The sequence below is a fragment of the Bos grunniens genome, chromosome 21, assembly GCF_055505025.1.
Source record: "Bos grunniens cultivar Pamir isolate PY7600 chromosome 21, Bosgru_T2T1.0, whole genome shotgun sequence".
NCBI lineage: Eukaryota > Metazoa > Chordata > Mammalia > Artiodactyla > Bovidae > Bos > Bos grunniens.
In genome coordinates this window covers 37158343-37177214 of record NC_141185.1, presented here as the reverse complement: position 1 = coordinate 37177214, position 18872 = coordinate 37158343, and the positions used below count along the sequence as shown (strand labels likewise).

The 18872-nt window shown below is 50.0% G+C and overlaps 2 protein-coding genes and 1 long non-coding RNA gene across 8 annotated transcripts in view; 2 read left to right on the top strand and 1 right to left on the bottom strand.

The window, feature by feature from the left end:
* PTPN9 (protein tyrosine phosphatase non-receptor type 9) overlaps positions 1-6683 on the top strand; it is a 70691-nt gene extending 64008 nt beyond the window's left edge. For all 3 annotated transcript variants that reach the window (XR_015149815.1, XM_086363896.1, XM_086363897.1), the window contains 4 exons: positions 1373-1451; positions 3207-3357; positions 3777-3984; positions 4795-6683. Coding sequence is in view for 2 of the 3 variants with exons in the window: in XM_086363896.1 (XP_086220022.1) it covers positions 1373-1451; positions 3207-3357; positions 3777-3984; positions 4795-5009 (653 nt within the window). In the remaining variant the exon portion in view is untranslated. The remainder of the gene's footprint in view (positions 1-1372; positions 1452-3206; positions 3358-3776; positions 3985-4794) is intronic.
* LOC147349416 (uncharacterized) lies at positions 3344-18846 on the bottom strand. Its single transcript, XR_015149820.1, has 2 exons — positions 18564-18846; positions 3344-4023 (listed from the first exon to the last, which is right to left on the bottom strand). It is a non-coding gene; the product is annotated as an uncharacterized LOC147349416 (long non-coding RNA).
* SIN3A (SIN3 transcription regulator family member A) overlaps positions 14824-18872 on the top strand; it is a 66837-nt gene continuing 62788 nt past the window's right edge. Inside the window, exon 1 of one of the 4 annotated variants that reach the window (XM_086363877.1) lies at positions 14824-14934. The gene's annotated coding sequence lies outside the window, so the exon portion shown is untranslated. Of the gene's footprint in view, positions 14935-15102; positions 15249-16742; positions 16777-18363; positions 18516-18872 lie in introns of those variants that run through there. The other 3 variants (XM_086363880.1, XM_086363878.1, XM_086363879.1) reach the window with 3 other exon arrangements.

Below are 18872 nucleotides of genomic sequence, written 5' to 3'. Positions count from 1 at the left end.
ATGCATGCAGCACTTGAAAATGGGCGGCATGGTGATCATTTTGCAGTGCATAGGAATACTGAATCAGCATCTTGTGCACTGGGAGCTAACATAGTGTTGTAGGCCAATTATACTTCAAAACAAACAAACTCATAGGAAAAGAGATCATATTTGTGGTTAGAGGGGCAGGGGTTGGGGGAGGGGGAAACTGGATGAAGACAGTCAGAGGTACAAATTCAGTATAGGCTGAATAAGTACTGGGGATGCAATGTGCAGTGTGATAAATGTAATTAACACTGCTGTGTGTTATACCTCAAAGTTAAAATAAAACCTGAGTCCTCATGATGAGGAAAAAAGTGGGTTTTTTTTTTTTCTTTTTAAATTTTGTATCTATGTGAAATGATGGGTGTTCACTAAACTTTCTGTGGTAATCATGTCATGATATACTAAAGTCAAATCGTTATGCTTCCTATACCTTAAACTTACACAGTGCTGCAGGCTGACTATATCTCAAAAAAACTAGAAGGGGGAAGAAAAAATGGGTAGAAAGTCAGTGGCAGTAGAGGTGAAACAGAGAGCATGAAAAAAGTCAGAAGTGAGCATGTGTGTCTATATTGTGATGAAGCAAAACTGGCAGAGGTATCCAGAAGAGACTGGAAGAGAAATTCCTATTGAGAAAAGTAAACCAAAATGATATTATAGGAACTTAGAAAAAAAATGATGTAGTCCTTGTGACAGTGAATTTTGGTAGGAAGACAAAAAGATAAAAATCAAAAAATTCCAAAGGCAAAAATAATCTAGGACTTGGTGGCTACTTCTGGGAGATGAAAGAAATGAGTGAGTCAGAGTTGGAATTTCCAACTTTTTGAAATGGAATGATTTAAGAATGCAGTACTGTTAACAGAGTTGAGAAAGTATAGAGAGAAGACTAACTTTGAAGGACACTGGATTGCAGACATCCAGGGTCTGAGGATATCGGGTGATGGCACATGGGAGGGGAATGGTTAGGTAGGCAGCTGGTGATTATAAGGCTTAGACGGGGTGAAAACAGCTGGAGACATGTACACAGGTGACACTGTCAGGCTGGATGTGGTAGCTGAGGCCCTGACGATGAGGCTATAAGAGGCTATAAAACAGTGCTTCTTAAGTGGTAGCCTACCTACAGCTTTACCTGGGAATTTTGTTCAAATGCAGAGTGTGCATTTCTGACACTCTCCCGTATGATGCTGGTGCTTCTTGCCCAAGCCCCTCCCTGAATAGCAGGGATGTAGTCAAAAAGGCAGGGAGCCAGCATATGTGCTTTGGAGTTAGTATCTAGGAAAAAACAGAAGAGCCTGAGGAGGAAAGAAGTGCTTGCCAGGGTTATGTTCCTTGTTTTGTTCTTACATTGTAGGCCCTTTGGAGAATACCTACCGAGATTTCTGGCTTATGGTATGGGAGCAAAAAGTCTTGGTGATTGTCATGACCACCCGGTGAGTTCATCCCTTTCTTACCGATTGCCCTTCTTTTCTACCCACCCCCCAACCCCCAAGCATGGGTGATTATAGAGGGGAGTTTAGCTCTTAGAAACAGGGAGGGTTAGGAAAGCAAAGAGTTTGAGCTTTTCCTTAGCTGACCCAGGGTTAACAGAGCCAGGGTATGGTGGAAGTTGGTAGATCTAACGTGTGAGAGCTTTAATCCTTGGCTCTGGTGACGTTGTGTGAGGTATAGCCTATCCTTAGGTCCTGGCCTTAACTACTTACTAGAGGAAGCACTGGGAAACACATGGGGCAGGCTACTTCCAGCCTCCTTCCTGCTTATAAAGGTCAGCTGTCTTCCTGGCTTCTGAATTACCAGTTCCCCATAGTTCTCCCTGGGAGAAGGTGACGGCACCCCACTCCAGTACTCCTGCCTGGAAAATCCCATGGACGGAGGAGCCTGGTGGGCTGCAGTCCATGGGGTCGAGAAGAGTCGGACATGACTGAGCGACTTCCCTTTCACTTTTCACTTTCATGCATTGAAGAAGGAAATGGCAACCCACTCCAGTGTTCTTGCCTGGAGAATCCCAGGGACAGGGGAGCCTGGTGGGCTGCCGTCTATGGGGTCTCACAGGGTCAGACACGACTGAAGTGACTTAGCAGCAGCATAGTTCTCCCTTTCCCTGCTACTTTGGACCAGTTTTCTTCTGGTTCATATTTGCACCTGCTGCTGCTGCTGCTAAGTCGCTTCAGTCGTGTCCGACTCTGTGCGACCCCATAGACAGCAGCCCACCAGGCTCCCCGTCCCTGAGATTCTCCAGGCAAGAACACTGGAGTGGGTTGCCATTTCCTTCTCCAAAGCACGAAAGTGAAAAGTGAAAGGGAAGTCGCTCAGTCGTGTCTGACTCTTCTCGACCCCATAGACTGCAGCCTACCAGGCTCCTCCGTCCATGGGATTTTCCAGGCAAGAGTACGGGAGTGGGGTGCCATCGCCTTTTCCATGGTTGCACCTAGAGGTGAACTTACCAAAAGGACATGTAACACGTAATAGGTCTGCAGGAAGCTCTTGATGAAAGGAATAGTTTTGAAATTTTGTTGTACATATCTGCCAAAATTCAGGAACTACTATTTCATTAGTATCATTATTATTATGATTATTATAACCCATTTTGGATGAGGAGAAAAAAATTCATGAGAATGTTTGCTTAGATCCCTTCCTCATGGCATTGTTACAAGCCGCCTTTGACTTGGAGAGGAGGTAGTGGAGGAAGTGCCCCCCTGGCGTACTTTGGAGCCACTGAAGAGTAGTGAGGGCTGACTTGAGGCCTTTACATAAACCTTCTGTGGCATTCCAGGAACCATGCCTTTCCCAGTCCTCTGTCCACCAAGGGCTCTCACTGGGGAACAGAATGCACAGTAGCTGAGGTACAGGGCAGGGTTCAGTCTGGCCCACCATATTTTCTCTACTGTCTTTCTTTGTCCACCCAGTATTTATGCCAGGTATGTGCGGAGTACCAAGAGGTATCAGGAAAGGGACCAAATGGATGGAACTGGTGCTCAGTAAATGTTTGCTTAATGGGTACATGCGGAAAATTTAGCTGTTGTCTAGAAGGAAGGTTTTCTTTTTCTGCCAAAAAGCAAGGGGATAAATAGACAGAAGCAGTGCAAGAGATGACATTTCTGCCTAGGGGTACAGCAGGTTCATGGGCAAGCAAGGTTACTGCTGTGGAGAAGAAGGATGGAGGCTTATTTTTCTCTCTGTGTCTTCAGCTTTGAGGAGGGCGGCAGGAGAAAGTGTGGCCAATACTGGCCTTTAGAAAAAGACTCTCGGATCCGATTTGGCTTCCTCACCGTGACCAATCTAGGCGTGGAGAATATGACCCATTATAAGAAAACAACCCTAGAAATTCACAACATAGAGGTAAATTTTATTTTCTCACTATCTTAAAACTGGGAGAAAATGTTTACTATAAAGAAAATCTCCAAAGGGAATAGGCAGGATTCCAGAGAGCTTAGAAGTGGCTTCCATTCTTCTGGAAGCAGGATTAGGATATTCAGCTCAGAACCAAAATAGCCATATTGTCTCAACACGTAGTGGCTTTACTTAGGGATGAAGCTTTCTATAACGTATGAAGTCTGGATCGTTTAACATAGGAATTCTGCCCTCTCCAGACAGTTAATCTTCCCTTTGGGTTTGCAGAGAAGCAGTTGTGGAGAAAGTTGAGAGTGTTACAACCTTGATGGAGGGAACTCCAGAGGGCTGAGAATCTGGAAAAGCCAAAGGTAGTCAGGGGCACAGAGCAATGACCTCATTAACTTTTGCTTCTTTTTCCATCCAAGGAACGGCAGAAACGTCAGGTGACCCACTTTCAGTTCCTGAGCTGGCCAGATTATGGTGTCCCTTCCTCGGCAGCCTCCCTCATTGATTTCTTGAGAGCCGTCAGGAACCAGCAGAGGTTGGCCGTCAGCAGCATGGGAGCACGCACCAAAGGGCAGTGCCCTGAGCCGCCCATTGTGGTCCACTGCAGTGCGGGCATCGGCCGGACAGGTACTGCACTGGGTGCAGCTCTTGGAGCGTCCAAAGGTGCTAAGGTGGGGGAGGAATAACAGAGCTCTTAGTCGCCAGAACGTGAGTCTTTGATCCGCTGGTGGTGAATTGCCATGAAAACAATTCCTCTTTAATGTCCTCTTAGTATTCCTAGTGCTAGGTGTACTGGCCAGAATGTACAGTTCATGAGCCAGGTCCTCTAGGGGTTGATGCGTTATACAGCCTATCAACATGATTATCTTCTGATCCCATCACAGTCACTGGGTGTCCCAGAGAGCTGATCTGGGCTGTTGCTCTCTTCCCATCCCTCTGCCCAGGGAGGTCCCCACCCTGGGCTGTGCTCTCCATTCTGGAACCAGTTAGCAGCTTTTGCCTTAAGGGGATGAAGATTGCAGGGACTGCTGGCCTTCTAGCTCAGAGGTTCCTTTGGGGGAAAGTCAGGAGGAATAGGTTTGTGTTAGGTCTCTGTGGAGAAGTTGTAGTCTGAAAATTGGGGCCCAGGTATGGAAGCAGGGCAGGTATGGGAGTGCTGTCATTCTCTGTGTCTGGGATTGAAGTAGAAGTCCTGCTTCCCACCTACTGATCCTATTACCCTCAGATGCCCTGGGAGACAAGAGGCCTTCTCATTTCTCTGGCCTTCTGCACTCCCTGAGACTCCTCCTGAGTCTTCTCAGGCCTAAGGCCAACTGGCCACCTGCCATGAGGCACCTTGCCATTGAATTCATTCATCCAGTCCTGCCTGGGTCATTTGGTAGAGGGAGGAAAAGAGGAGAGGTAGATCAGGTGTGACCACTTCCTTCCTTCCTTCAGGTACCTTCTGCTCACTGGACATCTGCCTGGCACAGCTGGAGGAGCTTGGCACCCTTAATGTGTTCCAGACAGTGTCCCGCATGAGGACCCAGAGGGCCTTCAGCATCCAGACCCCTGAGCAGTACTATTTCTGCTACAAGGCAATCCTGGAGTTTGCAGAGAGGGAGGGCATGGTGCCCCCCAGCCACAACCTCCTGGCCATGGAGGGTCAGTAACTGTCCCACGAGCCTCCTGTCTGCTGGCCAGCCATCCTTAAACTACCCTGGACACTGCTGAGCCTGTAGGTTGCCATCAGTTACGCTGAAGCCATGGACCAACCTCTTTCTTGTGTCTCCCGGCGCACGCGTGCACGCAAGGCAGCCTTTCCCTTTGGCTAGATAGATGTGGTGAAATTGCCTCTGGAAAGGGCCAGCAGCAATGTGTTCTTAATTCCTAGCACCTGCTATCGAACTGTGCCTTATTAAAACCAAATTGTGGCTATCGATATTTGCCAGGGGCCCCGAGGTAAGTGGGGAAGGAACCTCCCTCCCCCTTTCCCAATGCCATTCTCCTTCTCAAGATCTGTTTCCATTCCTTCCATTCCTTCCCTTTGCTAGGATTTGGTGGGGAGGTTTGGTGAGCATCCACCTCCTTCCCAGAGAGCTTGACCAAGTTACATATTCTAGAGAACGTCCCGAGTGCCAAGCACGTTTATACCTAGGGCGTGTATTCCAGTCTTTTCTGTCATTCTGTGTGTGTGCGTGTGTGTATGTGCACTTATGTGTATGAGTCCATATGTACGTGTGTATATAATATATATTGTATGTGATAATATGGTCGTATTCTATAAATACATATACACAGAGATACTCCTTTGTAGAAGTTCCTGGGGCTTCTTGTTGCAGTTCAGGACTCCTTGCTTCTTGGTTCTACTGTTTATCCTGGACTAGCTGGGGTTGGGGGATCATGTCTCCTGTTGTCAGACCACAGAGTGGTAGAAGAGGACACACACATCCACTCTCCGTGCTCCTGCCACAGGCCCTCATCCTTACATAATGACTTCTCTCTCTCCAGGATGCTGCCTGTTGGAACCAGGAATACTGGTTTGTGGTGACACTGGTTTAATTCAGCATGGATTGCCCTTATCTAATGAGTTTTCTCTGTTTACTTTGCCAATTTTGGGAGTAGACCTCCACTGTGATTCCAGACTGTCTGTCCCCTCTCCCTCTTCCTCAGGGATGGGGATCTGGGCAGAGATGAATTCACTGAGCAGCGAGAGCCAAAAGCAATCGGTACGAAGTCTTAGAAGGAAAGAGAGGGAGCCCAGGTGTGAGAGAAAGGAAACTCCATACTCTGAGGCTCCCTCCCTGAAAGATTGAGCTGGGGCCCCTTTCTCTCTTGCTGGAAGGTTCTTTTTCTTATGCAACTTGGCCCTGTCTACTCAGATGCCCATCTCTTCCCTGCCTACTAGCCTCCCAGACCCTGGAGCTCAGGCTTGGTGGGTTCTGTGTCAATAAAAAGCTTAACCCCTGTCTGGGTGAAACAGTCCCCTACACTCACCGTTTTCCCCCCTATTCACCCTACCTGTCTCTGTCTGCTCCCGGCCTACCAAGCCCATTATGCCAGGGATGGGGCCAAGAATCCCCAGCATTCCACGTTCCCAAGAAAACCCCAGGAGCCCCTAAAATTTTTTCCCCATCACAGATGAGGTTGGCAGCTGATCAGACCTCAATAATTTTATACTGTAATAAGCTCTTTGAATGTATATATTCTTATTTTTACAATCTTTTCATTTTGTATTTAACGTCAATGGACTGAGTCAGATTCAGAAAATAATTGTAATGTTCATATTCAATATCTTACAGCGATACAGTTTTGTATTTACATATAAATATACCGACGTGATCAAATCCTTTTAGCTTCATCAATTTAGTAGCAGTCTGGGGCTGGGAAGGTGAGGAGGGGCTCCAAGAGCTGGTCTGGGAGGGATGGGGAGGCAGGGAGCAACCCAAGACTTAGAGCCTTTCAGTTCTGAGAGCTGTCCACCTTGCCCCAGGCCATGGCCCAGCTCTGGGCAGACAAGGGGAACCAGCACCAGTTGACCGCTTGCCAAGTTCCAGTTTCCATGCTTGGTGCTTCCCCCACTCCCATACTTCATTTAAACCTCACAACAGTCCAGTGAGATGTTATTCCCCCTCCCTTCTGTTTCTGTGTTGATGAGGAAGGTAAAGTCCCAGGGGTTACAGAGAGTGTCACAGTGAAGCTAAGGCTTATTAGCAGGTCCAGCTCTAGAACTGCAGCTCTAGTTGGTTCGCTCACAAAGCCTTTGACCTCTTTACAGCATGTTTTGTGTTTGGAAATTAGTTTTAAAATGTTCTTTTCAAAGTATGGACAGTTCTTAGGTTCCAGCTAGTTGATTTTGAGCCCCATGATGTATGTAGAAGACTAGAAGGGTTTCTGACAGAGCTGGTGACTGATTCTCCCAGATGGGACCTCCTGTTATAGGTCCTCAAGTCTGCAGCATACCAGAGGGGTCATTCTCTCAGGGATACCCCATACATGTGGATATACTGGTACCTCTGTGGGAAGATCTTGAGTCATTTGCATCTCTCTCTTAGAGCAGAACCAGAAGCATTGTCCACATAGGACCACTCCCCATGCTGTGTAGTTACTTTCTGTCGGCCAGTGATACCTGCCCAGTTGGAGCCATTCTGGCCTGGGGTGTTCTTAATAAGAGTGACAGCAGCAGGCGTTTACTGGTTAACCCTGTTCCAGGTACTTTTCAAAGTGCTTTCTAGATATTATTTCATGCACCCTCAAACCAAACTTTTGAGGTTGGTATTGACAGAAGAGAAAAACTGAGGCACAGGAAAATTAATCTGCCACAGCAAGAACTCAGACCTTTACGGTTCCATCTCCTGATTTTCCAACAAAATTTCCTTGAGTTTTTACCTTAATCAAGAGCTGAATTATATAATAAAAATTAAGCCAAACGTTTCTTTGGATGCAGGCAAGCATAATAGGTAAAGAGAGAAATGTGAAATCTGGGAAATTAGTGGTTGGGGTTTGGTGAAATATGTAGGAAACAGAATTAATGATAAAAGATTTGGAGGAGGTAGCTTTGAACTGTCACTTCTTTGAAGAGACTGTAGCCCAATAGCTGTGTAAACTCAGAAGTTATGCTTGAGTTCCTCATTGCACATCTAAGGATTGGTGAGGTTATCACTTGCGAGAGCTCCATAAAAATGCAGTTTCCTGGGTCCTACCCAATAGGTGGTTGAGTGAGTGGCAGGATGAGCAAGCTTGTTGAACTACTGTTCATGCCCCTGACATAAATCTGAGAGAAAAGGATCAATGGCTTTCCCCTGCTATAGTCTACTTGTAGCCCTTTACCCGTGAGATAATACTCAGTGTGAGCCTACCTGTGTTAGGTGTGAAGGTGAACTCTCTGTCGTGTCCGACTCTTTGCGACCCCATGGACTGTAGCCTACCAGGCTTCTCCATCCATGGGATTCTCCAGGCAAGAATACTGGAGTGGGTTACCATTTCCTTCTCCAGGGGATCTTCCCAACCCAGGGATTGAACCTGGGTCTCCCACATTGGAGGCAGATGCTTTAACCTCTGAGCCACCGGGGAAGCGTTAGATGTACAAGGAGGTAAAGAAAGGGGAAGACACGGGAAGAACCCTGAATCTGTCCAGAAGTCAAGGCTGTCACATAGGAGATTTGGTGAACAAAGCCAGAGAACCCACAATCAAATGCTGGATTGCACAGTTGAGAAAATACGATGAAGAAAGTGTTGACAGGAGAGAGAGTATTATACAGAACTCAGGCTTTTGCTAGGATGAGGATTCCTGAGGTGAAGGGTACCCCAGCGTCCACAGCATAGAAGGTTCTTCTCTGTCGTGTGCAGGTAAATGGCAGAATGTGACTGGTTCTTATGAGACTGGGCTATTTAGCATCATACCTTGAGGAAGATGGGGCTCCTGCCTTATGATCTTCCCATCTCTAGAGAACCAGACACATACGGAAACTCTCACAAGTCAGACCACTGCAGGGAGGTGGGGCAGGAATTATGGCCAGGTAGAAAAGTCTTCCTAGAGTAACTGAGCTCTTCGGTAGTTCTGAGGTCTCACCACTCAACTCAAGGCAGGTCCTAGCTTTTATGAAAAAAGGTGCTGTATTAATTGATCCTACTATAGGCCCTCCAACACTAAGGGTCTAGTTCTTTACTGGACAGTGCAAAATACCTATAGAGGAACCATCAGACCCTTCTCTGGTTGGGTCAGCTGCCTCTTGGAATCCCCAGTTTTAGTTTATTTTCAAAGTCTCCTCTTTCAAGGTGCATCCACCTCCCTATAATCCCTCAGTTCCCTATCCAAGGGTGCCAACCCATAGACCTTTAAGGCTTTTGTGTTATTACATGTGGGACAGACTGGGTGACTCAGAGCAGAGCTACCAGAGCTCCCAACCAAGGTCTTCGGTTTGTTTCCATTCTTGGTTACTACCAAGACTACTATCCACACACAATCATTAACTTACCAAGGACAGGAGCTAAAAGATCCACCAGTTTGGGAATCAGATTTAGTCTTGGGAGATACCCACTCTACAGTTACCATCACACAGACAGTTGTGAATATCAAGTGTTTTAAGACTGCACTGCTTTTAACTGACCACAGAGAAAACAGCTCCACAAATAGAAATCTAGCACTCTCAGAAACCTGTTGCAGTGTTCAGCCTTCTTTTCCCTCTCACCATAGCTTTCATAAAATCTGTTTTAGCTAAGTCTGGTGTTCTGCAGTCTTAAATACTCTCAGTTTTTTTTCTGGCTAAACCCAACATGGACAAAGCTAACTAAACCAGAAACCTAGAGTGTGTTGGATGGAATGGGGAGCCATTGATCCCTTCTCAACAACTCAGGGTAATAATATGCTCCTCCTAACATGGTAATATGTTCCTGATAGTTTGGGGGACTAAGATGAAGGTGAAAATAGGAAAGCAAGACAGTGAGTTGTGTAGAGAAAGTAGTAAAAAAAGACACAGCACGCTCTTCCCCACTAGGCTCACTTCTACCCTTCCCCTCACATCAGAACCTGGTTCTTTTCTAAGCTAATGTATCAATAGTTGTCTTAGCCTCGTGACTGGCCAGATGGATAGCTGAGTCCAGCTCACCCATTTCATCCTGTGAAGTCTGTTTTACCTCCTTGACCTTTAATGATACCTGTTCTGTGGCCAGCAATGAGTGGACTACAGAGTAGGATGTTCAGAGCTAGTCTGGAGATAGCAACTGGTGACTTAGTTTAGATAGAAGCTAGGAGCCTTGGAAGTGGGTGAGAACAAAGAACAATGAGGAGGGCAAGAAGAGAGGCGAGACCCTTGGGAGCCACTGATATTTAGGGGAGGATGGGGAAAGAAGCCTGGGAAAGATTTTGATTACTAGGCAGAAGTAACCAAGGACAAGACCAGGCTGTCTTCGCACACACGGGTGAGAGATGGGGAGTGGCTGGGATGAATGACCAGGATTCAGAAATGGAACTTCACTAGTGATCCTGAGGCAGGAGGTGACAAGGAGGAGACATGAGTGGGAAGTGAAGGAATAGTGCTTGGGCTCCACTTCAACCAAAGCAAGGACCAATTTTTACATATTAGACCTCTGAGTAAGATTTCATTCAAACAAAGGAAACTGCTACCTTAAAAAAAAATCATCAAGAGCAAATACCCAAAAGCAAACAGTTTGAAAGCATAAAGCAGAGTAAACTGAACATATTGTTACATCTTTTTTCTAGATTTGGGCTGAAGTGACCTAGAGGGGTAAACAATGCCAAGTGAGAGCAAGACATTTCAAGGTACTGAATAGCCATCTTAAAACCCAGTTTAAAAATTCCAAGCTTTCAAAGTCACCTAGAAACCAAAACATGGCATTGTTCAGTCGCTAAATCATGTCCGACTTTTGCGACCCCATGAGCTGCAGCACATCAGGCTTCCCTGTCCTTCACTATCTCCCTAAGTTTGCTCAAACTCATGTCCATTGAGTCAGGGATGCTCAAAATATGGCATATGTACAACCATATAAGCTATCTTGGCTGCCAGAGAAATGTGGTTTCTAATTTATACAGTGGAATTTTGGGGTCCTTTAAGCCTGTCCTGGTCTCCTCTCAAACTGGAACACCAGGGACTTTGAATGGCCAGGAAGAGGGAGTGTTGACAAAATAAAGGAAAAAAGGATCTGACAACCTTTGAGTGCTAGGCATACTTTATTTTTAATCTCACAATAACCCACTGCAGTAGGTATTCTTAGTTTGGTGGTGTTTAGTTGCTAAGTCGTGTTGGACTCATTGTGACTCAATGGACTGTAGCCTGCCAGGCTCCTCTGTCCATGGGATTTCCCGGGCAAGAACACTCAAGTGGGTTGCTGTTTCCTTTTCCAGGGGGATCTTCCCAACCCAGGAAGGGATGGAACCCGAGTCTCCTGCATTGCAGGTGGATTCTTTACCACTGAACAATCAGGGAAGCCCTATTCTTAGTTTACAGATAAGGAAATTGAAAAGATTAATGCCTTGCTAAAGACAGTACTAGAATGACTTAGCTACTAGACTTAGCTAGGAAGTGGCTAAACTGGAATTCTGACCAATACCTTAAGCTTTTCCCTTTAAACCTATCAGACGCTTTGGGTTGGGAGTGGGAAGCAAGCCTTAGACGCCCCTCACCTGGATATTCCCAAACTGCCAGTGGTCTTTAGCTGGCAGAAATTGTGTCAGCAGGGCCCTAGCACTGACATCTTTTTGGCAGAGCTACTAAAGTGCAGACCCTAAATATCTCTCAATCACCACCTACCATAAGCACCCTAAAAACTGTGATTGAGGGTGTGTGTGTGTGATGCCTAGGAGGCAGGGTGTCAGAAAATGTGACAGTTTTGAGTCTATGTGTTGTGAGTTGAGGATGCATGTATGTGATTTGGAGACAAATTGCTTCTTTGGAGAAATTTTTTTTGAAAAGGGCCAGAAATCATTTCAAACTGGCACAAGCTGCTCTTGGAGTCCGGAAGGGAAGGAGTATGGGACAAGAGGGGAGGCTGTTTTTCTCAGAAGTCCCAACTTGAATCACGGGTCCTAGTATGTCTAGAAACAGCACGTGGTGGAATGGACAAAGCTCAGGCAGACTCGGTTTGGCAGCTTGGTTTGGGCAAGTCATTCTAGTACTGTGAGCCTCCAGTTTGCTCAACTACAAATATAATTCAACACAAAAGAGGACTCCTGGGAATCAGAACCTGGCTTCCCCCTTGACTTCTCCAAGGCCTTCACACAGATTCATTCACTCTTTTGTTCTCACTGATAATCAGAGTAGGGGTGAGGTGGGGGTGGATGCAACTGTTAGTGAAGCTGGAGGGCCAGTGTCTCCAAATCAAACTTACTAATTTCCCAGAGTCTGGGAGTGGCTGTGTTCTACAGGGATCAATGTACCGAGCCAGAAACAATCACAGGACCTCTTTCAAGGGGCCCCCTTGCCTGATTGCTGGGGACACTGGGGGCTCAGGGGTGCATTAGAGTTACTGTCCTTGAGGAACTCAGTCTAGGGGGTATTCAAGAGGGGATTCCCACCAGGGTGGTACACTTAGGAGGGTAAGGAGTTATCAGTGAAGTCTGGTTCTCTGAGCAGGAGTAACTGTCCTAGTTTGCAAATGCTCCATAAGTAACCTCATTTACAGTATACCCACTGTAGTCGAGGCTTACAGTCAGATGCTTGGGCCTTTGGCCTCCACAGAAGTTCCAAACCTCACTAGGTGTATTAAAACACGTTTTTATCATCACATGTGATCTGCATAACGGTATGGACTGCTCTGTGAACTTCTTGTACGGGACAGGAGGGTGAACCACAGGAAATAAGAAGACCAAGTGGAAACCATGGGGCTCAACTTCCAGATGAATGTTCTTTCTGCTCTATTACTCTCCCTCATCTTACATTCACACAGTATCTGTTATGGTTTCATTTAGGGCAGAGCATCTTGGGAAATAAAGCCCAAATCTGAGATAGGGCTCCAAACACCATGAGATCTCTGTTCTGATATAGAAAAACTTGGTCTTCAGTCTAAGGGTCCCCCAGGCTGAGAATGTACTCCAGCCTCCATGGCCCTGCCAGATGCTGGGCCTCTCCCACTGAATACACAATCTTCACCTCCTGGTTTTTCCTTCTTTACTCCCTTTCCTTCAGTAATTCCAACCAAGCTGCCACCCAGATTCTAGTCCCTATACCTGAGATGACCTACTTCCCTTCCCAAATCAGTGTTTCTTCCCACCTGCTCTCCTTAGTAGCAAACTTCCCTCCCCATTAGAGTCCCCCCACCCCCATGAACTCTGAGGGAGGGAAGGGTCCTTACAGACTATCTTTCTACTCCAATTTTTCACCCACCCCTATTTTTGCAGAAGAAAAACAGGCCCAGAGGGAGAAAGGGACTTGCCTAAGGATATACTGCTAAATCACTGGCCTTGCTACCCAGATGGCTGAAGCACTAGCCTTAAGCTCTTGTACCTCTTTGCACACCAGCCACTGCCAACTTTCCCTCCATAACCCACAATGATCAGTCACCCAGTCCTCTTGAGGCTTTCTCAAACACATCTCCCCATTTTTATTCCTGCTTACCCATTGCCACTGCCCTAGTCAGGTCTTCCTTGTATTTCACCTGAATTGTTGGGACAGCCTAACTGGCAGCAGGCTACCCTATTCTGCCACAGGATTTAAAGGCCCTTCGCATTCTGACACCCCACCTTATCCACACTAGCTTCCTTTACTGAATATCTCAACTGGTCTTTCTTGCTCATTCACTGTGTAACCTGGCCCCAGGGTCAGCTCTGTTGAGCACAGGCATGTGGCGTAGCCTCACCATCCCCCCCCGCCCCCTCCCCCCCGGCCACACACACACACACACACATTACAAATGATCCAGGGAAGCATCTGAGTCAGAATTTTGATTTTAGGGCTGCTGAAAGTAGGAAGGGTTTCTGGATTGGGGGACCAGGAGAGAGATAAGAAACATCTTGGCTCCCTCCACTCCCTCCCACCAGAATATGTACCTCTGTAGTCTTCAACCCGGTCATTACAAGCCTTTCTGCCTCACCTTGCTGCTTGTAGGCACCCTTCTTTCAACCCACCCTCAGAATTCATCCAGCTGCTGGGATGTTGAGCATCTTAAATGGTAGTTCTGGGCCTGTGGTCCTGTGACCCAGCATGCTGCTTGTACATTCTGCTATACAAGTCTAAGAATTTTAACAAGGTAGAAAAGTCTTCTGCTCTTTGACTCCATCTTTCCAACTCTGGTTTTCGTTACTATAGCCACACTTGCAGAAGCTTTTAATACGGCTTTGCATTTATCATTTTGTGTGTTTTGCTGAAAATGAGTTAGTTGCCCCTCCGTTTCTGCCTGAGTGCCACCTCCTCCATGAAGGCTTCACCCAGTTTTCCTCAGCTAGAAGAATCTCCCTGCTCTGAGCCTCTGGAGGCGTCTCTACATACATTTCCAAATTGCCTTAGCTCTTTCTGTATCCTCTCTTCAGCTAGGTCTGAAGCCCTACGAGGGCACAGAGTGAGCATCTCAGTTTCTGTAATGGCAAAAAGCAGCAGGTGCGGTATGAATGTGTCTGCCTCACCCCTGTAGGTGCTCAGGCAAGTGCCTGTTACCCCGAAGGCAGGACTTCCCGCGTACACAGCTCAGTTTTTAGGCAGGCGCCGGACACGGTTAGGTTACACAGCCAGGGGAGTCGGGACATTCCAGTCAGTCGCTAGGGTATCCTCACCCGCCCCCTCTGCCCAGTTCCAAATGGGGTGTGTGTAAGAAGGATGTGGGGGCCGGGTAGCCCCAATACCTCCTCCTCCAGGTTCACCCAGCGGATCTTCGAGTCCCAGGAGGTCTCCTTCCAGTCCAAGGGCCTCAAGTAACTCCAAGCGGCGGTGCGGTAGAGAAGGGGCCCTCTGCCATGGTTGCGCCTCCCACTCAGAGCTAGTTTAATTAATTTATTTCTATTTTTTGGAGGGAGGGGGCGTTCAATGAAGGGGAAGAGGTGGAGCAAGGGGAGGAGGCGGGCCCAGGATGACTGACGCGAGCACCAGGGAGCCAATGGCCCGTGGGGGGCGTTCCCCCCCATTCAGGACTCCTCGCCTGGCTCGGAAGGTATGTTAAACAGCTGCTTTTAATTTGGTCTCCCCAATCTCGGGCGTTTGGGGGGCTTGTTTGCCGGCCGGTCCCTTTGACCAGTCAGCCATGGTGCAGGCGCCGCGGGCCCTGGGACGGAGCTAGGGGAGGCTTGGAGTCCGGCGGCCGAGGGAGGCGAGGGGCAGGCCAGGAAGGAGAGCTCTTGGCGCCGCCCGCTCGCCAGTGTGTGTTTCCAAGCCGGGCCAGATCCGCGGGGAGGGGGTCGGCCCGACCCGGGGTCGCCAGTGTGCCGGCCGTGCTGCCTAGTTTATTTCACCGAGCGGTCGGTTTCGGTAGGTTTCGGCGGCGGGCTGGGTAAGGGGCCGGCAGGAGGAGATCCCTCGCGCTCCTGGAATGCCTTAAAAAATTATTGTAAAGAAGAAAAAAGGGGAGATTCCGTACACCGACTGGAACCGGGCCCGAGCTGCGGCGCGCGGGCTCGGCAGGGGGCGGCGGCCTGAGCTCAGCCGGCCGGGCCCACCAAACCGCCCGGAGTTGGTCGAGAGCTGGAGTTAGCGAGCGAGCCCAGGCCCGCAGCTTTCCCCGCTAACCACGCTGGGCGAGGGCGGCAGCCGCCCAAGGGTTTTGTTTCTGTCCGCAAACTTGTCGGAGGGGGCGGTGGGCGCGCTCAGAAGAGGCGCGGGCTCCTGGGCCCGCGGTTGTTATGGACTCTGGGGGCGGGGGCAACGCCGGACTTGCGGGAGGGGCGGTCGGGGGCGGGGGAGGCCACCGGAAAGAGCCCCAGCGCCTCGGCAGTAGACCCATGCGCCGGTGTGAGCTCTCCGAACTCCAGGGCCGTGGCAGGAGAGCCAACGTTCGGCGCCGGAACCCGGCCCGGGGGTGTGGAAAACCTCCAGGAACTCGTCGGCTTCGACCCGCAGCCCCAGCTGATCCCTTTGCAAACATGGAGCTGCCTCCTTCCCCGCCCACCCCAAGGCGGCGACGGCGGCTCCTTTCCCCTCCCCCTGCCGTGCTCCTCGCCCGCGGAAGGGGCGGGGGCGGGGGCACCGGCGAGTGAGCGCGCCCACGAGGGGGTAGCCTGAAAGGGGCAGTGAAGGTCGGAAACTGGGCAAACAGTCTCCACGCTCGGAATCGGGAAAAGGAAATGCATCAGCGGGCGGGAGGGGCGCGGGGGGCGCGCCTGTCAACCGGGATGGCGGCCGCGGGCTGGGGGGCGGGGCGCCGGCGCGAACCGCGGAGCTCGGGCGGGGCGACGCCAGGAGAGAAGGCGCAGGGGCCCGGCCCTTGGAGCGCCAGACTACCCCTGCTTCCACTCCTTGGCCTAGCCTGTTTACTATACTCCGGCGACGGCTTGTGCAACCGGCCTGGAGGCGAACTGAGGGGCGGGGCCTTCCCTTCTCTCTTCCACCCGTCTCGGGCTTCTTCAGAGGGCCCGCCTTCTCTTGTTTTCCACTGGCTGGGCGAGGCTCCCTTTTTTCCTGCTCGGTTGTTGATTGGATGACATTCTTCCCAGCTCCGCCTATCGGAGGCCGGGCTGGAGTTTAAGTTGCTAGGATTTTTTTCCGTGAAGGGCGGAGGGAGGATTCCTGCGGCTTACGTGAGGCGCAAGGGTCCGCCCCTACTTCTGATTGGTGGGGTGGATAGTCCCGCCCCCTACGGGGGAGCGAGCTTGGAGGGGGAAGTCCAACCCTGTTCCCCGCCCCCTCTCCTAGCGTGTGTGCGCGCTCAGCACATGTGTAAGGCGCGCCTTGCTCCTTCGAACAGTCCTCCCGCCCGGAAGTCCCGGGCTTGGAGCTCTTGGCAAGGGGGGCGGGGAGAGCCGAGAAGGCACACGATGTTTCCTCCAAGGCTCGAGATCTGGTAGCCTTCGCTTTGAAGTTAGGGGTTGACGGTGTAGGGTGGCTTTGGGGGGCTTTGCTCTCGCGGTTCTGCAAGGGTTGGGAGGAGGAGGTGTGGTCTGTCCTTCCTCGCCAAGTACTAAAGTTCTGACCCTGCATCCTGGCTTTTCTCGCGACTCAACTTCCCGGAGACCGCCCTAAGCCTAAGGTTCAGAACGCTGCAGACGCTGCCAAGTGCGTTTTCCTTCCAGCACAAGGCAGCCGCTGTCCTTACTAAGCTTTATCAAAACCTCTGAGCAACCTAGGATTGCCGTGGATGCTTTAGGCAATATCCAGGGCAGCTCATCCCCTGCTGACAGAGAAGTCGAGAGCGGCCCAATTCTGCTAGAGTTCCAAATGGTTCTTGATGTCCAGGTGGGAACGCCGTGTGGCACCCAGTGCAAGGAGAGGAGGAAGACCCAGTTCTGCATATTTGCCGCTTCTTCGTAACCTCCTAGAGGTTTGGCCTGGGGGTCTCGTTTGTTTCGTACGTGTGACTTGTTTTTTGAGCTCCGTCCTGGGGCAGGGTTTGGCTCCCAGGGAGATTGTTCCCATCTGTCGGCTATTGATGAAGTTCACAGTTCGCTGCCTTGTCCTTCCGGTTTGGAGTCCGGCCCACCTGTTGCCAGCGCTCATTTCTTGTGGTCTCCGGCGGATTACGGAGGAAGGACAAGAAAGGACCTGGGAGTGAGCTACCTGGGGCCTGCCTCTTGGATACGGACTCGGCTCTCTTAGGGGAGTAGCCTTTTTGCGGAAGAGAGCGGGAAAACTCTAGTCCCGCCCCCTCCTCTCCTGGCGCTCCATGAGCGCCCCCCAAAGCAAAGCCAGCGTCAGTTCGCCCTATTTAGTGAATAAATAAAAGCCATCTAGATATCGCTAGCACCTCGTCTGTGTTCAAGATCATATTACCTAAACTGAGAGGGCCTAGGAACTGTCCTTAACACTCACTGACCAAGGAGGAGGGAACAGCTGTTCTTATTCCGTTTCCAACTCTGGAGCTTTTATCATTTCTCTGAAGTGTGGTGCAAGATTCATTTATGCCATGGCCTGTTTGGTCTCCTCAGTTCGTCGAGTCTGATGCCTCCAGATCTACCCTGGAGATCGCAATTGCCGTACGCTTCACGCTCCGCCTTTCAGAGGCTTGCCAGGGCGTTGGCTGTTAGAGCCCTGCCCTCATTTTGGTTATCTCCGCCCTCTTAGGACTGCATATTCAGGTTTAGGGAGTGTCGGTGTTAAAAGTATGCAGCCACCCCTAGCTGCGGGCTGAACAACTGCTGGAGCTCTTCCTCGACTTTGATCTCCAGCCCTTAATTCTGTATTCTACTTACTGAAAGGAGCTGTCGGCTGCTCTGCGGATTTGTGTCTACAAAGAGGCATTCTGCAGAAATGTAAATTGTAGAGAACTGGATGGGAAGGATGAGATTCTCTTTCCCTTTGTAAGGGGGTCCTCCACGGTGGCAATGCTGCTGCCTCTCCCTTTCAGATCCCAAAGCATCGGATTCCCGCTGCTGCGCTCCGCATCACCTCCTGTTACAGGCCCTGGAACTCTCTGCGCTTCAGTCTCTAGTGTAAACATTCCACAAAAGGACTGCTAAGGTTCAGCCTCCTCGCGCAGGGCGGAGTCAGCTGCTTCCTAGACGGGCATCCTGGCCAATAGAAGCTCCTACCGGCGCCGAGATAGCCAGTCTGATGGTTGGAGGCGGGGCCTGGCCCGGCAGTGCGGTAGGAGGAGCCTGCTCACGGACATTTTACCCCACATCGGTTACTTACCTTCCTGGGGCAGCCGGAGAGCTAGGGGTAGCCTTCCAATGCGGTGACCGGCGAGGGCGGGAGCCGAGTTTTTGGGCCTGTAGCTGAGACGGCACGGGGCGGGACATGTAGAGTCCTCCAATAAGATGCGAAGAGCTTCCCTGTTTCCTCCAATAGTATTGTGGCTTGGGGGTGGGATTCAGCAATTCGTCTCCAATAGGCGGGGTTGAGTTAGGGAAGCTCCCCGCCAATAGGGGCGTGGAGAAGGTGAGCGGCTCCCCCCCTCTACCCTCCCAGCCGGGGGGGAAGGGGCGGGCATCAGAAGGCAGA